Genomic DNA, 18,390 nt, shown 5'->3' with positions numbered 1-18,390 from the left:
CAAATTTATTTTTTTTGTTAATGTTTTAATTCGACGCAATTATTTATTTAGAAATCTTTGTTTAAATAATTGTAAAAATAAGCATGCAAACCTTGAAGAATAAAGTCATTTTTTTAATCAATTAAACCAAAATAACTTAAAATTTTAAAAGCCACTCAGCCTTTTAATAACATTTAGACAATTTTCTCGTTTTTTTAAATAGTTATTCGCTCCGGAACTATTCGAGTTTATAGTTTAACCATTTATGTTAAATACCGTGAGAAAGTGCCTTTCATTTCCTATTTATTACGGAAAAAACTTTGGTATTTCAGAACGGCTAATTGCCGAATAGATGACGGAAGAAGAAAAACAATAAGTAAATAATTGTAGGGATTTTTTAAGGAACAGGAAGATGAATCGAGTGTTTGTATAATACTTTAATTGTTACAAAACTTAGGAAACAAATGGCAACTCTTGTAAAACTCCTGCAGGACCCGGATTTTTGTCCAGTGTCAGGCCAGGCCAAGGATTTAAGTTAAAATCCGGCTGTTTTTTAACCGGATCTTTCATTTGACTGAACTCAGAATACTCGGAGGCCAAATCATCTGGAAATGGGGCGTAAAACGGACGTGCAGCCTCACTAGAAGCTAAAAAAAATACTAAAAAAATTTTTTTGTGCTAAGTACACTTACCTAAAACAACTAGAGCAATTATTATTGTAACAAATGTTTTGCGGTTCATTTCTAGTCTGTGACTGCCATTTGGAACGAAATATTTCGAGCAGTTGTACCAATACTTAATAATCATTAAAAAAATATTAAAATTCAATTCAGTTGGACTTGTTTTTTTCTAATTATAAAAATGTCAAGGCCGGTTTTAATTACATCTGAACCTTTCTTCGGCCACTTACCCAATTTCTATTCACTTTCATATCGAAGATGGATTCATACATTCCATCTAATGTGTGAATGGTATTACACAAGGCCGGTAAAGGTTTTCAGGTTGTATGTGAAACACACATCAGTCAGTAATTCAGTGGGAACTCGACTATTAGTTGTGCGAAATTTTCGCGCTCATGTTTGTGTTCAGTGTTTTATTTTCGGCGATTTTATTAGCACATTTTGGTAAGTGATGATTTTTTTATCAAGATTTTTGAAGTGACGTGTGCCCCAGGAAGTCCTTTACAGTGTTACAAGTGCAGCGGATCTTCGAGAAATGCCGATAAGGCCGATAAGGCGTGCGTTTATGGATACTCCAACGTGGAGAAGATGGAGTGTCCGTATGACCATGTGTGTTCTACTTATCAGTACGAAAGTGAGTACAAGGAGATTAAAATCAATGAACATTAACTTATTACCAAATTTTTATTACCAAAATATTTTTTTGATCAAAACTTCTACAAGGGTAGAAGCGCTATTTGACTGTCAATAATTGTTAGTTAGTTTTAAATTACTCGATTTGTTTTTATGTAATTTTTTCACCATGATACATTTATTCCATTTATTATGTTTATTTGAGTATTTATTACTATATTTTTTGTGAATTGTGTTACTGTTACTATAAACTAAAAATTCTTTCAATCAAATCTCTCAAATCCTTGTTTGATTTTTGCATTATTTCACAGTTAATTGTTCTTGATAAAACAATGTTCCTACTTGTCTTGTCAAAATCGATTGATTCGACCCATTTCTTGTTAAATTACTTGGGGAATTGGTTAAAATAACGGTATAATTTTTTATAATTTAGTTTCGTTCTGTTTTTTAAAAATAAACATAATATGTAATAAAATCTTTCGATTTGTGCCCATTTTTGTATTAATTTTTTTGATATTGACTGAATTTGTATTATTTTTCCTATGTCTTTTTTTGGCAAAACCTCTTAACTGGAATTGTTTTTCAAATTGCTCGGAATTGACCGAAATAGCATTATTTTGACATAAATGTAATGATAAAATATTCTTGTGTTTTTATTATTTATTATCTTTGCTTAAATAATATTAACAAATATCGTCTACACAAATACAAAACATTTGTTTGCCGTTTTTTGTTTGTTACAAAAAACATTTGTGTCGTAAAAATTTAAGTAACTTGGTTGCTGGAAATTGATAGACGTTTTTGTCTGTTTTTATTTATTGCTTATTCCTAATATCGCCATCTTCTTATCTTCTTTTTCGTTTAAAAAATAGATACTTTTTGTTTTTATTAGGTAGGTAATTTTTATTCATTATTCTTTTCTTTTTCTACTACGATGCATTAACTGTTTTTTATTTTTATATTTATTTTTTTTAATAATGGTCAGGTCAGGTCAGGTCAGGTCAGGTCAGGTAATTTTTATTTATTATTCTTCTTTTTTCTACTATGATACATTGACTTTTTTTGTTTTTAATATTTATTTTTTTTAATAATGGTCTTTTATTAAAATTATACAGACTGAATCAAAAGGAACGCACAAAATTTATAACTCTTTTAGGAACAAGTCTTCGAACAAGTCAAGTTTAATTTTTTTATAAGACAACTGCCATTTTTTATTAATGTTTTAGTTAGTACACATTTTTATCTTTTAGGTAAGTGTTAAAAAAATTTAAAAAAAAGGAGAAAATAAAATAAAAAGTCACAGATTTATCTTTTCGTTATTGCTTTGTTTAGGAGGTGATTGTTTTTGTTTAATTTTTTTGTGTTTATACAAAAAAATGTATAACAATGATAAAATAATCAAGAGACAGCTTATTATGTGTAATTGTCAAGTTTTTTGTTTTATTAAATTCCTTTTTTTTGTTATTTAATTTTTTTATTTTATTTTCCTATTACGAGAAAGATAAATATGTGCACTATGAGTGAGCAAAAAAATGACGTCATTATTTAAAAACACAAGACGTAAGAAATGTCATTATAACGTCACAATGTAGCAATTAAAAAAATAAAATCGATCTGTTCAAGGATTTTTTTTGAAAAAAGATTTTTTACAATGTTACGAATTTTGTGTCTTATTTTTATACAGTCTGTTTTGTTTTGGAAAAATCCCTTAACTTCGTTTTCTAGCTTAAAAATTTGCAAAATTGCTCAGAATTGACCAAATTAACATTATTTTGACTTACAAAGTTTATAAGTTAAGTTTTTATTATAATTTATAATTATTATTTTTGTTTAAATAATGTAAACGAATATCTTCCTCAAAAAATATAAAACTAATGTTGCCGTTTTATTTTTTGTTAAGAAAAGGTGTCACAAATAACTAAAAAACTCGGTTGTTGGAAATTGATAAAATTTTCGAATGTCATTTGGCTGTATACTGATTACGTATTTATTTATCGTTTAATATTAACATCGTCACCGTCCTACCTTAGAAATAAATTTTATTTTAGAATACATATAAACATTTTTTTTTCATTTTTTCTGTTTTTGTTTTTAATTATTGTTTATTATTCTTTCTTTTTTTTACGATACATTTATTTTTTTTATTATTTTTATCAACATCATTTAATAAAGGCTATTAATTATTAGATATTTTTGCTAAATTGTTCAAAATTAATTAAAATAGCTCTGAAAGGACGATTTTTATACTTGATGCTTAGGAAATATTCCTTAATTAAACTTTATTTCTAGCTTCAAAACGTAGAAAAATGCTTTGTATTGGGCACTTAGTATATCCAGACTACAAAATAGGTTTTTTTTATTTTAGAAAGTGTTTGGAATTAACTCAAATAGGATAAGATTTTTATGCTTGCTTTGACAGTCTACAAAGTCAATTTTCACCTTCAGTATGCAAAATTAGCGACAATTTTCAACAAAATCTCCCAATTTTAGTTAATTTTTGATTCAAAAACGTCCTAAATCGCTCGGAATTGACTGAAGTATCGTTTTGAGTCAAAACAACAATTATTTTTATACCGTTTTTTCGCGATTTTTTGTATCTAATCGAGCGTTATCACGACAATTTTGGTCTTTGTTTTGTTAAATTTTTTTGATATGACCTCAAATGTGGTGCCACATGTGTTTGTTTCGCCAAAAATCCAAAAAATCGCGCTGTGGAATTTTAAAATTAAAAACACATCGTAGAAGGCATAGATATACGTAATTGACTTGTTATTTAGAGTGAATATTCATCCAAAATTGTCAAGAGGACCTTTCTGTTAATTTTAATTTGCACCGTTTTATAACGTCATTTTCTGTTGCTGACAAAAATTTATCATAGAAAAATATTCTGTTTATTTGAGTGATTTTTAGACCGAACTTCAAACTTTTTATTTTGGCGGTAATGGTTTTCTTTTTTTAAATGGTGCTAAAAATGTGTAAAAAAAGTGAACGTTTTGCTGTGAAATATATTTTTTTTAATATAAGAGTATTGTATTTTTTTTAATTTTATTTAAATACATAAAATAATCAAGTTATATATTTTGTATTATTTCTAATCCTAATCCCGTTCTTAGTAATTTATGTGTTTTTTCCAAAGAAAATTTTTTGACTTATATTCATATCTGGCAGCAATATTTAGTCTCAAACACCAGAATTTTCTGATCATGTATGCATTAAAAATTTGATTACTTTTAAAAAATATAAATAATTGTACTGGTGGGGAAATTATAAAATACAAAGATATTTTTTTAAGTTTTCATTTGGCTTTATTTTTTAGTTAACTATTGCTAAATATTTTAAATGTTGTTTTAATTCTTGTATTATGATGCAACAAAAAATTAACAAAATATCAACCTTTCTAATATTTTTTTTTAAATATACATATCCAGGAAAATAACATGCGTTGAAGAAAATTGTGATCATTTAATTCTAAAATTAAATTGGCTGAAAAATATTCTGTTTGTTCGAATGATTTTCACACTGAACCTGAAGCATTTTATCTTTGAACGTTTTACAGTGAAATGATTCTTTTAAAATTTTATTCAAACAAATAAAATAATTAAATTTTTTATTTTATATTATTTTTAATGCTTTTCTGAGTAATTTGTGTTAAATTTTAAATAAAAAATTTATGCTGGCAGCAATATCTAGTCTCAAACATCAGAATTCTCTAATTATGTCTGGATTGAAAATTTGATTACGTTTAAATACCTAAAATGATTTTTGTATTTCTAGGAAAATTATAACATACAAAGAAACGTTAATGATTAACTAAAGATAGTTGAACTATAAAAGAATAAGTTGGCAAAAATGACATTATATTTCTGTCCATTTCAGTTTTCATATTTAAAAACTGTGCATATTTTGACAGTTTATTATTCACAACTACTTATCTTAATTTAAAAGTATTGACAGAAAGCTGCTCTCCTGAAAATTAAAAAAAATGTTTTTTTTGAGCTTTACTATTTCTAAATAGCCGAGTAAATGTCTCTTGAATGCCCAATTGACTTTATTCATTTTTAGTTATTAATAATTATTGCTAATTATTTTAAACGTTGTAATTTTTTGAATTATACAGATTATTCCAAAAGTAAGGCAAAATGTATATTTTATTTGAATTATTTTCTAAAAAATTCCTTGAATTGACTCATTTCGGATTTTAATTGCATCCACTCCTAAAGATCAAGGAAAGTCGCTGCGGGAAGTGATTAGCATTGCAACCAAACCAGAGCAATTGATTTGAAATTCTAATCACTTGAATTTTCAGTATCAATCCATGGCCTGATCCGCTCCAGCGTGACCACCCGGGGCTGCGAGCCCTTCAACAACGTGGAGAACTGCGACGTCCTCCTGGACAACCTCCGCTCCCTGGTGTACCCCGCCCGCGTCCGGGAGATAAACTGCTACTCGTGCTCCTCCGACCTGTGCAACTCCTCGTCAAACATCTGAGTAATTTTCCTTTCGACGAAGGTTAGGTGCCGAGTTTACGAGTTGCGCGAAACCGCACATTTATTTATTAAAAATTGTAAAGAAAATAAATGAATAAGAATTTATTGTGGCTAAATATTTGTAAACAAATAAATGCCTAAGCGATACATAAGTGTTTGGCTACCACTGCCGTAATCAGTTTAAGGTTAGTAGGGTATGCATACGCGCACAGTTTGTTTTTGTTTTTTAATGGATTCTGGTAATTAGTGAGAGACATCTCGCGCGCTCGGAGATTTTTTTTCGTACAGTGAAGATGAAGATGAAGACGGTTTTGCTCGTTTTTGGACTTTTCGATCTGGGTGAGTTTTTGGAAATAGCACGCGCTTGGGCAATTATTTAAGTAACATTGAATTTTTAATTTACGACTAATAAAACATTTCGTAAAGATGAGTCAAGTGAACCCGTTTTAGGCGAATTCTTTGCCACGTTTTATCAAATTTGACGCGGCTTGCGAAAGGAAATTTATTGGAATTCCTTGTATTTAGCGGTCATTGAAAGTTTAGGTTTATGGTGGTTCAATGTACGCGTGAAAGTGATTGATATTGATTTTGGATTAGGTATTTTTGGGTTTTATCGCTGTCTCTGGACATTAATATCACTGAAAAGAATTTTAAATTATGCAATATTTTCATTACTTAGAAGTCATAGTTTAATCGCATGATTAAATCAACCCCCAAATATGATGAGATAACGTAACAACCAGTGATGGAAGCATCAAATGGTGTTTGCAAATTTTGTCGAAACAGGGCAAAAAAGGCCATAAAACTTGCTAAAACATTTTGAAAGAGTAAATATTTGTCAGCTTAGTCAAGTTTTATTAGTTTTGGTAGCTGGAGCTCCATAACGAACTTTCTAGATTTTTTAAAATGTTTAGCATTAATTATTATTGGCTATTTATTTTATTTAAATAATATTTTTGGAAAATGATGTTCGCAATTATTTCTACTTTTTATTCTATAAATTAGTATAGAAAAAAAAATCTTAATCAAAATGTGTAAGCACTTACACAATACTTACACAAAAAGCTCAATTTTTATCCAAAATTGTCAAGAGGACCTTTCTGTTAATTTTAATTTGCACCGTTTTATAACGTCATTTTCTGTTGCTGACAAAAATTTATCATAGAAAAATATTCTGTTTATTAGAGTGATTGTTAGACCGAACTTCAAACTTTTTATTTTGGCGGTAATGGTTCTCTTTTTTTAAATGGTGCTAAAAATGTGTAAATAAAGTAAACGTTTTGCTGTGAAATATTTTTTTTAATATTGGAGTATTGTATTTTTTTAAATTTTATTTAAATACATAAAATAATCAAGTTATATATTTTGTATTATTTCTAATCCTAATCCCGTTCTTAGTAATTCATGTGTTTTTTCCAAAGAAAGTTTTTTGACTTATATTCATATCTGGCAGCAATATTTAGTCTCAAACACCAGAATTTTCTGATCATGTATGTATTAAAAATTTGGTTACTTTTAAAAAATATAAATAATTGTACTGGTGGGGAAATTATAAAATACAAAGATATTTTTTTAAGTTTTCATTTGGCTTTATTTTTTAGTTAACTATTGCTAAATATTTTAAATGTTGTTTTAATTCTTGTATTATGATGCAACAAAAAATTAACAAAATATCAACCTTTCTAATATTTCTTTTTAAATATACATATCCAGGAAAATAACATGCGTTGAAGAAAATTGTGATCATTTAATTCTAAAATTAAATTGGCTGAAAAATATTCTGTTTGTTCGAATGATTTTCACACTGAACCTGAAGCATTTTATCTTTGAACGTTTTACAGTGAAATAATTCTTTTAAAATTTTATTCAAACAAATAAAATAATTAAATTTTTTATTTTATATTATTTTTAATGCTTTTCTGAGTAATTTGTGTTAAATTTTAAATAAAAATTTTATGCTGGCAGCAATATCTAGTCTCAAACATCAAAATTCTCTAATTATGTCTGGATTGAACATACAAAGAAACGTTAATGATTAACTAAAGATAGTTGAACTATAAAAGAATAAGTTGGCAAAAATGACATTATATTTCTGTCCATTTCAGTTTTCATATTTAAAAACCGTGCATATTTTGACAGTTTATTATTCACAACTACTTATCTTAATTTAAAAGTATTGACAGAAAGCTGCTCTCCTGAAAATTAAAAAAAAAGTTTTTTTTGAGCTTTACTATTTTTAAATGGCCGAGTAAATGTCTCTTAAATGCCCAACTTTGATTGACTTTATTCATTTTTAGTTAATAATAATTATTTGCTTATTATTTTAAACGTTGTAATTTTTTGAATTATACAGATTATTCCAAAAGTAAGGCAAAATGTATATTTTATTTGAATTATTTTCTAAAAAATTCCTTGAACAGGTAAATTTAATTTTTTTGATTGACAACTGACATTTTTCATTAACGATTTTAAATAGTATACATTTTTATCTTTCTGGTAAATATAAGAAATTTTAAATAAACAAAAAACAAAAAAAGAAGAAAATATAATAAAAAAGTTATTAAAGTCATTGAAAATATTACACAAAGAGCTTTATTTTTTCGTTCTTGCTTTATTTTATAAGGGGTGATGATTTTTTGTTTATTTTTTAAGTTTAGGTGTCATACTATATGTTTTTATGCCAATTTTACAAAAAAATATAAAACAATTGCCACTTAAAAATAAATCAAAAACAAAAAGATAAAGATAAATTTAATTGTTAACATATATTTTATTTTATCAAATTATTTTTTTAATTTCATTTTTTTTTTCTTATTATCAGAAAGATAAAGCTATGTAGGTCCTATCTAAAACAAAAATGTCGGTTTTAATTTAAAAAAAAATTTTTTTTAAATGATACAGGAAAATAACATGCGTTGAAAAAATTTATATGTCAAACATTATCTCTTATTACATTTTTTTTATTGTTGCAAACTTGGTTTGAGAATCAAGTGTGTTACTACAAGCAATACGATCTTCGTTTTTTTAGAGTTTGTCGTTATTATGTTGGTGATCAATTATATAAAACAAGTTTCCTATTGTGTAATAGAATTGTAGGTAGGCAACCAACAATTCACTTTTTCTTTAAGGCTCCTGCATCCGCTGCTACGTGTGCACTTCGGAGGCCTCCAGCAACCAATACGAATACGACGCGTGTCTCTACGGGGACGAGCGCTACCTCCAGGCCGTTGCGTGCCCCGAGCCCTCCGTATGCACCGCCTACCACTACCAAAGTAACCCTCTCTCTTTTTCCTGACTTTAGCAAAAAACGAGCTAATTTTTAGCCCTTATTCCGGGGTCTCTCAACCAGCTGAGCACCAGCCGCGGGTGCCAGGCCCTGCGTTATGGGGCCACTTGCGAGGACATCTTCAACGACCTGAGACGGACAGGGTCGGTCTTGCCCGGCCAGCACATTTGCGCCACCTGCAGTGAGGATCTATGCAACAAAGCGATGGGGCTTTCCCCCGGCTTGTGTTTAATGCTTGTGGTGATTTTTTTACTGTAGATAAAATAATAAATTTATTAATTTAACCGAGTTTGGCTTGTTTGGTGTTCTTGAATTTGGGTAAATATTTTGAGTGTATAAATAATTTCGTAAGTGATAAGCGTGAGTGCAAATTTGCCTCATTGTGAGGCCTGAGGGCGTGAAGAATGGCGCTGAGAGTGATTTGTGCGATTTTGGGCTTTTTTCTGGTGAATAACCTCGATTCGGGTAAGTGCTTGCCAACTGGGGAAAGCTAAATAACTGGGGAAGTGATCGCTAGTGACGACTTTGCAATGCTACTCGTGCACAGCATCACTAGGGAGCAATTTTAGATGCGAGAACTTGTCCTACAGCGGGGGTAGTTTACCCTACTACACCTGCATGTATGGCGATGCAGTGTGTGCCAAATACATAATCGAATGTAAGACGAAATTCCCTAAAAACAACGGATTACAAAAAAATTTCAGATGGTGATTCTTTGATGATCCACCGAAGTTGTCAACACCGCGACATTTGTGCCGTTCTAGCCTCGAAATACAACAATTATTACAGCAAATTGCTCGATTGTCAAACTTGTTCGGACCACGACTGGTGCAATGGCGCCAACATTGTTAAATTTTTCCCCGTTTTAGGAATTTTCTTACTCATTATTAATAAACTAATTAGCTAATTATTGTAAACAAAATTGCGTAATAAATTTTCCCCAACCTTGGCCGCCATTTTGCAAACAAGCCCGATTTTATAAAACCTTAACCCGTCCCAAACCACACTCCAGTCTGACTTTAAAATGTCTCTGAAAATTTGCATCCTAGTGACTTTGCTTCTCGCCCATTACGGTAAGTCTGGTGTTTTTATTTTTGCCCTTAAACCGGCTTGTAGGGGATTCCCTGAAATGCTACACGTGTGAAACCCAGGATTTAAACTCGCCCTGCGAGGACTTGTCCCGAGGGAAGGACAAAATCAAAACGCATGATTGTTCCGAAGGCGAAGTTTGTGCAGTTTACAAAACCAAAAGTCACTAACTCACTTTTAACTACTCGATGTATTTAGTTTTTTTTGCAGATCCCTCAACTGGAATCATCACAGTGAAAAGGTCGTGCGAACCGAAAGACATTTGTGAGGAATTGTATGAACAAAATTCCGATTTTAAAAAGTTGGAGAAATGTAAAATTTGTAAAACAGATCTTTGCGATTCCGGGACGACTTTGTCCATCTCTGCGATAACGTTCATCCTGGCGTTGATGATCGGTGCTTTTATTAATTAACAAATTCAGGTGCAATAATTTTATTAATTAACTAATTTAATTACAATAAACGTGATTACACTTAAAATATTCGATAAATTAATTCGAGACACCGCGTTCGTGTTCGTGCACAAATCAGTTTCACATAACCTACAATCAAGCATTTCTTTCTTTTCGTTTTGTAATGCGGCCTTTTCATCATCGCAGGTTCTGTCTTTTGTTAAACAGCCTCGGTATACGATATCAAGATCTCTCCCGTCTGAAACATTTCATTAATCAGAGCCAGACATGTATTTCTTTCCAAAATGATTTAATCAATAATTATCTAAGGGAGAGAAGTCAGGACGAAGTACTTTCATTGAACATTGTCAAGGTGGGAAACAATATTTTCTGTCGAAAAAGTCACAACTTACTTAGTCTAAACTTGTACATGACGCAATTAATTCCCTCCGAGGCTGTGCTTACGCACGTATCAATGTTTGAAAGGTCTGAGAGGTTTTCACATGCGGGTTTTGTTGTCGTTGAGCATGTGTAGCATTTTTGGGCGGCTGATGCTACAAATTTTTGTTACCCACTGGATTAGTTTGGTTTGATTTGACTTACCTGCAGAAATAAGGAAGAGAATTGCTACGAGGAGCTTCATTTTATCGGAGTAAACTAGGAAAATTGTTTGGGTTGGGTGTTAACATTAAGTGCTTAAAATAGCACATACGTTTTAAACACGAGGTACTTGTACTTGCTACAAAATGTAGCTGGAATTGGATGAGAGCAGATAAAAGATAAGGAGATAAGATGATTCACGTCTTTGTCATTTCACCAAAGAACTGTGAAAGTTTTCTCCAGATTATTAAAATGTGTAATGAATTATTGTTATTTAGGTTTGGGTTAACTATTAAATTATAAAAATAACAATGTTTACTCTTAGAAAATTTAATACAACACCAATACAATTAATTCTGTAATTCTGTAAATAAACGGTATTATTATTAGTGGTTTATTATTTTTTCTCATATAGGTAATAATAATGTTGTTGCTTATTCCATAGATTCGAGAAGAGATAGTACACCGTTATTGTGGCAACTATGGTACATTATTTCATTTAGTTATGGTCTGTTTTTTTATAAACAATTGTCAGTATCAAAAGCGGATATAAAAGTAGTTCATATTGCCTTAAAAGGGAAAATTGACAAATTGGGGTGAGCAATACACCTAGTTACATAAATTTCTTCAATTAAAGCCATACAAGAAAAATTCAGTAGAATAAAGTAGCCATTTGGTGATTTTTTTATTCTATCGGTGAAAAAAATTAACAAAAATTTCTCGATGTACCTATAAGAGAAAACGTATTATACACGTAAAGAAAAGTTGGCAATATCTGTTCGTGATTTCCTTCAGATCACTCACAGATAATGAACAACTTTTCTTTACTTGTATAATAAACCAAGAAATGTGCGAGCGTTCAGTTTAGACAAGTTACAGAACAAAGAGAAGCCTCACTATACATTTTGGAACAATAGAAAAGAAAAAAGGTCCACTAAATATGAACCCAAAATTTGAACCATTATTAGTGTGTTTTGGGATCTTATCGTTTTTGCTAGACTTTGGTAGGATGTACTTGTTACATAAATCAGTGCCACAAAAACTACAGCCCTTCACTTTTTTGTGTTGTATTTTCAAAGAGTTATTAATATTACCGCAGCTATCTGTAAAATTTCTACATCCTCGTACAATGTGTATCGCCTTTTCTCCTACAAGTCGTTTGCCATCATTTACTGTATAATTTTTACACTGTGTAATACCCACCAGTGGCTTCATATTCATACACGACACATTTTGCCGCAGGATCACGAGTAAAACATTGATTGGGGAAATTTTCTTTTAATGTGTCTTCGTCTTCGCACTCCGGATCCATTGCTGATACGCACTGGTAACATAGTTGCGCTGTGAAAATAAAAATTTAATTCATTCTTCCATTGTTGTAAATTTTAGAAGAGCAATTAATAATTATTACTATAAAATAATCATAAAACGTCGAACAATAAATAAATTCGATTCGTTGAAGTGAATAAAACGAAGCTGTGTTTTGTTTTAAAAAATTAATCACATCCTCCATTTCAATAAATAAATTTATTTCTTCAAAAATAAATGAATTTGTTATTTACGGTATAGTGCGTTCAAAAAGTCTTTAGATCAACTCTTGCTGTGAAATTTTAAACGTATGTTGATTTCTTATGATTACGAAAATACTGGCGTTGAAGAAAATTGCAAGTAGAACGTTTGACACTTAAACAGAATAAAAAAATCTGTCAATCTAAATTCCACAGCAAGAGTTGATCTAAATACTTTTCATCAAATATATTTGATATTAGAATTGTCTAATACCGGATGGGTTTGAATTTCCCTCCAAGCGATACAACTAGCGCTTGTGACGTTACCTGTAACTAGAATATACAATTTGTGGTGGGGACGGCAAAGTCGCCAATCTACAGCCATATATCTATATAAATATATATAATCTATGGTGATATGTAAACAGTGTATGAAAAACTGAACATTATTTATTATCCATTATTTTTCACTGCGCACCTGCATCTGAACAATCTGCACTTAGTCGTACTTACCTGAATAGACCAATAAAGGCAACAAAACAACAAACAACAAAAGATTCTGTATTCGAGTTAGGTTCATTTGAAATTCTAGGTTTTATTCGAGGATTTTATTCAACTACATGCGTTGTCACATAGATAACACAAAATTTCCTTATCTTATTTGTTATTTCAGTTCACATAAAATTACAAACTGAAGGTGTGCACGGTCAAAACAGCAATGGGTTGAAACCGTATGTCTCTAAAAAACAGAAAATTTGTATTTATTTTATTTTTACAAAGTTGATAACCTCGACGGAAGAAGGGGATGTGTTACAAAATGTAAATTTTACAGGAAATGCAAAAAATATTTATATAATATATATAATTTATATAAATATATATTTATATAATATATATTATTTATATAATTATGACAGCTAGGTATGTACAAATACCCTAAACATGCCTTGTTTATTTTCTTGATATGAAAACATTTGAAATGCATTTTTGAAGGAAAGTAGGTGTAAGTACTCTAGGTCTTAAACGAAACATGACGAATTAAATTTTGTTGTGTATCGGTGGTCAACGATCGTTTTTGAGTTCAAATTAATAGAAACATATTTAAAATCAACACTAAATCGGAATTTGAATAATAAAGAGCTTGTGAGCTAGTTGGGCAGAAAAAACTGTAAAATTGGTTTCAAAATTCTATATAATATTCAAGGTGTGTCTTCTTAAAATATTTTTTATTATATTTCAAAAACTAGTAATCACACAGAAATCAATTAATGCTATTAAATACTTACTTAATAATTTTCTCTATGCATGTGACTTTCTTAGAATCTGTTATAATTCCTCACAATTAAAATTAATTACATAATTAAAAATATAAATATTCGAACTAGGATTTTGTAATTTCTACTGTCATTCTAAATCGATGCTTAAATAGTGTATTGAGCAAAAAATTTTTAAGAAAATTGTTGCCAGTCTTAAAATTAAGCTTTTTCATTTTTTTGTTTTTGTTTAATTAATTAAATGTTGAAGTTAGCGACACTTTTTTTAATGTTCTTTTTCCATTAACCAACGTTTAAGCATCGCTTCTTTTTAGAATTACATGAAATATAATTTTTTATCTTTAGGTTAATTGAATTAGAAGAAAATGTAGAATAAATTCTGAAACAATTTACATGCATAGAGAACTGTATAATTATTAGTTTTTAAGATACTGTAAAACATACCTACTCACAGACTCACATTGTAGGTACTGTACCTATAAACAATCAATAGTGATAAAGTTGGTACATATTATGTGCTTAAAAATTTAAATTCAAGAAGCCTCTTATGTTAGAAGAATAGGAACAAAGTGGTATACCAACTTATATATTTATTTAATTACGTATAATTTGCTAAAAGTTTTACATTTATCTTAAAAATTTAGAATGCCCACAGAAAAATATACGGAGCTCTAGAACTACAATCTGCCCCTCTGATATCAGTTCTTTACCAAAATTTATCAATTACAATAAAAACCGTTAAAAATTTAATAGGGCATTTTAAACTTATTCAGGTTTGTTTATTAAAGGAGTTTTTTTCAGTTAAGAATTGTAATTCCAGTCAAGTTATTAATGAATATTCTTGTATGAAATGCCGTAAAATTCGATTCTAGAGTAGGTAGGGAGACTTAAGAGTTCTGTTTTTTTATGCGTTATTTGTTTTTTTCTTTAATTTTATTAAATTATTTACTGTTCTTACATGTGTTTACCTTGTTTAAAAAAAACTACGTAATAAAAAAAATAAATTATTTAAAATTAAAGATTAGTGAAAAGGTGCCCCCCGTCAGATTTGCCTTGGGGCTCCTACAACTATAATCCGGCCCTGGCCTTTTATTGAAAAAACATTGTTTTTTGTTTTAGGGGTATAGGTGTATCAAATTTAGTTAATTTTTTTATTTATTTATTTTTCGTATTTTAGTCTTTACTGTACAACAAACAAGCTCAAGCCTGTTAATAGACTTAACCAAACTGGTAGAAAACTCCTTTCTGCTGAATTACACTCATCTTGATCACAAACTTTGCACTCCTTTACGGAAACCTGTGGATTATCCTTATATTGTGCTGCTAAAACACTGCAGTAATTTAGCGGAGCGCAGGAACGATATAAAATCTCAGTTTCAGATTCTAAAACACAAGTTTATCAACTTCATTGTGATCTAAGTAAGATTGTAATAATACTTTTGAGAATGAATCGCGCACAAACCTTTTCATTGAGACAAGGGGTGGGGGGAATGTGATTCAAAGTGGCACATTCGGAATTGAGTGGACCGTCACAAGTGTAACACTGAAGAGAAATAACTTTTTTCTTTGATTAAATACCAATTATTCAAACTGTATTTCACTCTTACCAGATTTCGAGTAAACTAGTACGATTGTGAGTACAAGTAATGCACTTAGGGATGCCATTTTAAAGTCTAATTTGATGACCCGAGAAAGTTACGGCTTATATTCAAATTGAGTTAAGCTGGGAGTAAATATTTGGATTAAAGTCTTTGCGTCTCTTTTGTGCTGGGTTTCGGGAAATTGTGTCAAAGACTTGTTTTTGTCAACTTTTATGCATAAAATTGTCTACAGTTGGCGAGTTTATTTCAGAAAGATAAAATTATGATTTATTGGAGGCGAAATTGCATTTTTATTTACACAGTATTACTGTTTTAATGCGATATTTATTGATAAAAAGCCTAATCCTCTAATAACTCGGCTTAAAGAACCAGTCAATAGCAAAATGTCGAAACTAACTCCAGTACTAGTGCTTTCAGCCGTCATTAGCTTAGGCAAGTTAACCGATATTTGACATATTTCCATATTTTATCGTTTTCGAAAAAAGGTGGGGCCCTACGTTGCTACCAGTGTGTCCAACCTACTGGAAAATCTTGTGACATTACCGTCGAGTGTTCACTTATGTGTGGGAACTATATCCTGAAATGTATTCCAACGTTATTTCAATAAAAAAATATTATTAAATTATTTTTTAGATACTAATCATGAAATGCTGTATCAAGGCTGTTATGTGGACAAACAGTGTGAACTTGTGGAAAATATTTACGCCAATAATCCCGCTGTTAGTGTGAAAAACTGTCGCATGTGTGAAACTGATTTGTGCAATAATTCCAGCCCAAAAATACAAAATGTAACTTTGCTTGTTATTGGCATTTTGGGGTTTTATTTTATTTTGTAAATATTTAACCGCCAAATAAAAATAATTCTAGATTAAATGTGGTTTATGTTTTACCTAAACAACTACGAAGTGAATAAGATAAATATAAATTAATCACTTTATGACAACTGATAAAAAGCTTAGCTGTTAGAATTCAGAAAATTTGCAGCCCACACCCAGAAAACTAACATTTTGAATTATTTACTAAAGATAACTGAACTAAAACCCTGCCAAATCACCATCAGTCAATAGCAAAATGCCAAAACTAACTCTCGTATTTGTACTTTCAGTTCTTATTTTTAACACAGGCAAGTTAATTGTGTTATAATTTTTTTTATATTTATTTTATTTATTTTTGAAAAGTTGGTGCTTTGCGTTGCTACCAGTGCACCCACCCGACAGATGAGTCCTGTGATGTTACCTCCGAGTGTCTGTTTAAATGTGGAAAATACACCATAAAATGTATTCCAACAAACTTTATTTGAAAAAAAAAGAAAACATTTTTTTTAGATCCAGACTCTGAACTTCTATTTCAAGGCTGCTATCTCGACAATCAATGTGAAATTATGGAAAATACTTATGCACAGAATCCAGTTGTTAGTGTGAAAGATTGTCGCATGTGCGAAACGGATTTATGCAACAATTCGGCCTCAAAAATGCAAAACATAGCTTTGCTTGTTATTGGAATTGTGGGCTTTTATTATGTTTTGTAAATAAGTTGTCTAAATACATTAAATAATTTTATATTAAAACAATGAGACTTATTTTTCCACCTACCGTAAAAATAAAACTATAATAAATAGGAACCGGATTTTTAGGAAGTTAAAGAAAAGGTTGCACATAAACAGAAATTAGGTATTAAAATCTTGTAATTCAGGTTACAATTTTTATTTTATTACAGGACAACTAAAAACATATTTTTTTGCAATAAATTCCATTAATTGTCGTTGTAAGACACATACCTCGAGGTTTAAATATCCAAGTTAATAACTAAATAAATTTATGAGTTTTGTGAGGAAATCTTGCCAAACAATTGTGTTGTTGCTGAAAAACTTGCGAAATGTTTGAGCTTAACCACGAACTAACTGCGAGAATCAATGTTTATCAAGAACAAATCGTTCCACAATTTATTCACGATTTTTGAACCCAAGTGTGATAGAAAACTCGAAATTTTCTTATAAAACAGCGAAATTCGAGGTGGTCTGGCCGGCATTCACAAAATAATCAAACAACAGTTTTTTGCTCGGTTTTAATCGCCTTATGATTAGTCTGTTTTACAGTTGGGAGTGCAATATCTCTCCCATATCCAATGACAAACCTTTCAATCGTTTTACAGTTTTTTGTGCACCAATTAAACATGCAGGAGGTGATTTTTATATTTTTATTGGTCAAATTACCCACTTTAGGAACAAATAAAATAAAAATACTAGCAAACAGGTTTTACAGCCGGTCTTTCTCACAAACGGGATTTCGATTAAGTGCGAATAAAATGGTTGATTCGGTTTAGTTTTTGAGAATATTTTAATTTTTTTGTGACGAAAAAACCTTTTTTTAATTTATTACACAAAAACTAAGAATTTTAGAAATACATTTTTAAAATTAAAATTAACAACTGGCGAACACTTTTTCGTAAATTATTTTTTTATTCCAAAATCAAGGCTGACACAAAAATTTTATAAGTTACAAAACTTGTTTAAAATTAAAAAATAATTTAATATAGAATAAATTAGAGAATTAGAGAATATTTTCAAAAATTAAAAGTTCAAACACTGAAAAAGGACTTTAACTCTAAAAAAGTAACTAGAAAAGAAAAACACTAATAAATTGAAACATAAGATTCTGAATAAAAAACCAGTACATTAAAAGACTGGATTACAAAAAAAAAACAGTAATATCAAAATTCTGTAGATCTAAATGTCTGAGAGTGATAAATAAAATGCTTTGAAACTGTACAGTAAAAATAATATAAGATAGTAAAACCACAAAAAACTGAAAAATTGATGAAATTATAATACGAAATACTAGAGGAAAATTATGAAACTAAAA

At 29.8% G+C, this 18,390-nt stretch overlaps 1 protein-coding gene, 1 long non-coding RNA gene and 3 other non-coding genes across 10 annotated transcripts; 2 read left to right on the top strand and 3 right to left on the bottom strand.

Annotated features, from left to right (window-relative positions):
* Positions 1–957: 957 nt before the first annotated feature.
* LOC100141720 (uncharacterized) lies at positions 958–10,634 on the top strand. Of its 6 annotated transcripts, XM_008198596.3 has the most exons (9): positions 966–1,103; positions 1,153–1,293; positions 5,599–6,118; positions 8,908–9,051; positions 9,103–9,530; positions 9,583–9,723; positions 9,770–10,138; positions 10,182–10,316; positions 10,365–10,634. In XM_008198596.3, the coding sequence occupies exons 7-9, from the start codon at positions 10,090–10,092 to the stop codon at positions 10,565–10,567; spliced, it is 387 nt and encodes a 128-aa protein (XP_008196818.2). In that variant the 5' UTR covers positions 966–1,103; positions 1,153–1,293; positions 5,599–6,118; positions 8,908–9,051; positions 9,103–9,530; positions 9,583–9,723; positions 9,770–10,089; the 3' UTR covers positions 10,568–10,634. The 6 variants fall into 6 exon arrangements, with proteins under 6 accessions (XP_064213650.1, XP_064213651.1, XP_008196818.2 ...); XM_064357580.1 differs by lacking the exons at positions 10,182–10,316; positions 10,365–10,634 and having other exon boundaries at positions 958–1,103; positions 5,599–5,801; positions 9,770–10,014; XM_064357581.1 differs by lacking the exons at positions 10,182–10,316; positions 10,365–10,634 and having other exon boundaries at positions 963–1,103; positions 5,599–5,801; positions 9,770–10,014.
* On the bottom strand, positions 10,572–11,329 carry LOC107398508 (uncharacterized). The gene is made up of 3 exons (XR_010334673.1): positions 11,150–11,329; positions 10,960–11,100; positions 10,572–10,805 (listed from the first exon to the last, which is right to left on the bottom strand). It is a non-coding gene; the product is annotated as an uncharacterized LOC107398508 (transcript).
* A 131-nt stretch (positions 11,330–11,460) lies between these two features.
* On the bottom strand, positions 11,461–13,360 carry LOC135266561 (uncharacterized). Its single transcript, XR_010334674.1, has 3 exons — positions 13,168–13,360; positions 12,350–12,487; positions 11,461–12,294 (listed from the first exon to the last, which is right to left on the bottom strand). It is a non-coding gene; the product is annotated as an uncharacterized LOC135266561 (long non-coding RNA).
* Positions 13,361–15,065: 1,705 nt separating this feature from the next.
* Positions 15,066–15,686, bottom strand: LOC103313959 (hypothetical protein). Its single transcript, XR_010334671.1, has 3 exons — positions 15,536–15,686; positions 15,366–15,485; positions 15,066–15,311 (listed from the first exon to the last, which is right to left on the bottom strand). It is a non-coding gene; the product is annotated as a hypothetical protein (transcript).
* A 122-nt stretch (positions 15,687–15,808) lies between these two features.
* On the top strand, positions 15,809–17,099 carry LOC103313961 (uncharacterized). Its single transcript, XR_010334672.1, has 5 exons — positions 15,809–15,961; positions 16,015–16,113; positions 16,163–16,652; positions 16,708–16,806; positions 16,855–17,099. It is a non-coding gene; the product is annotated as an uncharacterized LOC103313961 (transcript).
* The last annotated feature ends 1,291 nt before the right edge of the window (positions 17,100–18,390 follow it).

The sequence above is a fragment of the Tribolium castaneum genome, chromosome 6 (assembly GCF_031307605.1).
Source record: "Tribolium castaneum strain GA2 chromosome 6, icTriCast1.1, whole genome shotgun sequence".
Classification (NCBI taxonomy): Eukaryota; Metazoa; Arthropoda; class Insecta; order Coleoptera; family Tenebrionidae; genus Tribolium; species Tribolium castaneum.
The sequence above is the reverse complement of the archived record's forward strand: the minus strand, read 5'-3'. Positions and strand labels throughout refer to the sequence as shown.

What these genes read in the sequence shown, in the direction of transcription:
- LOC100141720 (XM_064357579.1), top strand. Translation starts at nt 6,073, where the DNA reads ATGAAGATGAAGACGGTTTTGCTCGTTTTTGGACTTTTCGATCTGG. An exon ending in TTTTGGACTTTTCGATCTGG is followed by an intron (nt 6,119 to 8,907) that starts GTGAGTTTTTGG and finishes TTTTTCTTTAAG; the next exon opens with GCTCCTGCATCCGCTGCTAC. An exon ending in CACCGCCTACCACTACCAAA is followed by an intron (nt 9,052 to 9,102) that starts GTAACCCTCTCT and finishes GCTAATTTTTAG; the next exon opens with CCCTTATTCCGGGGTCTCTC.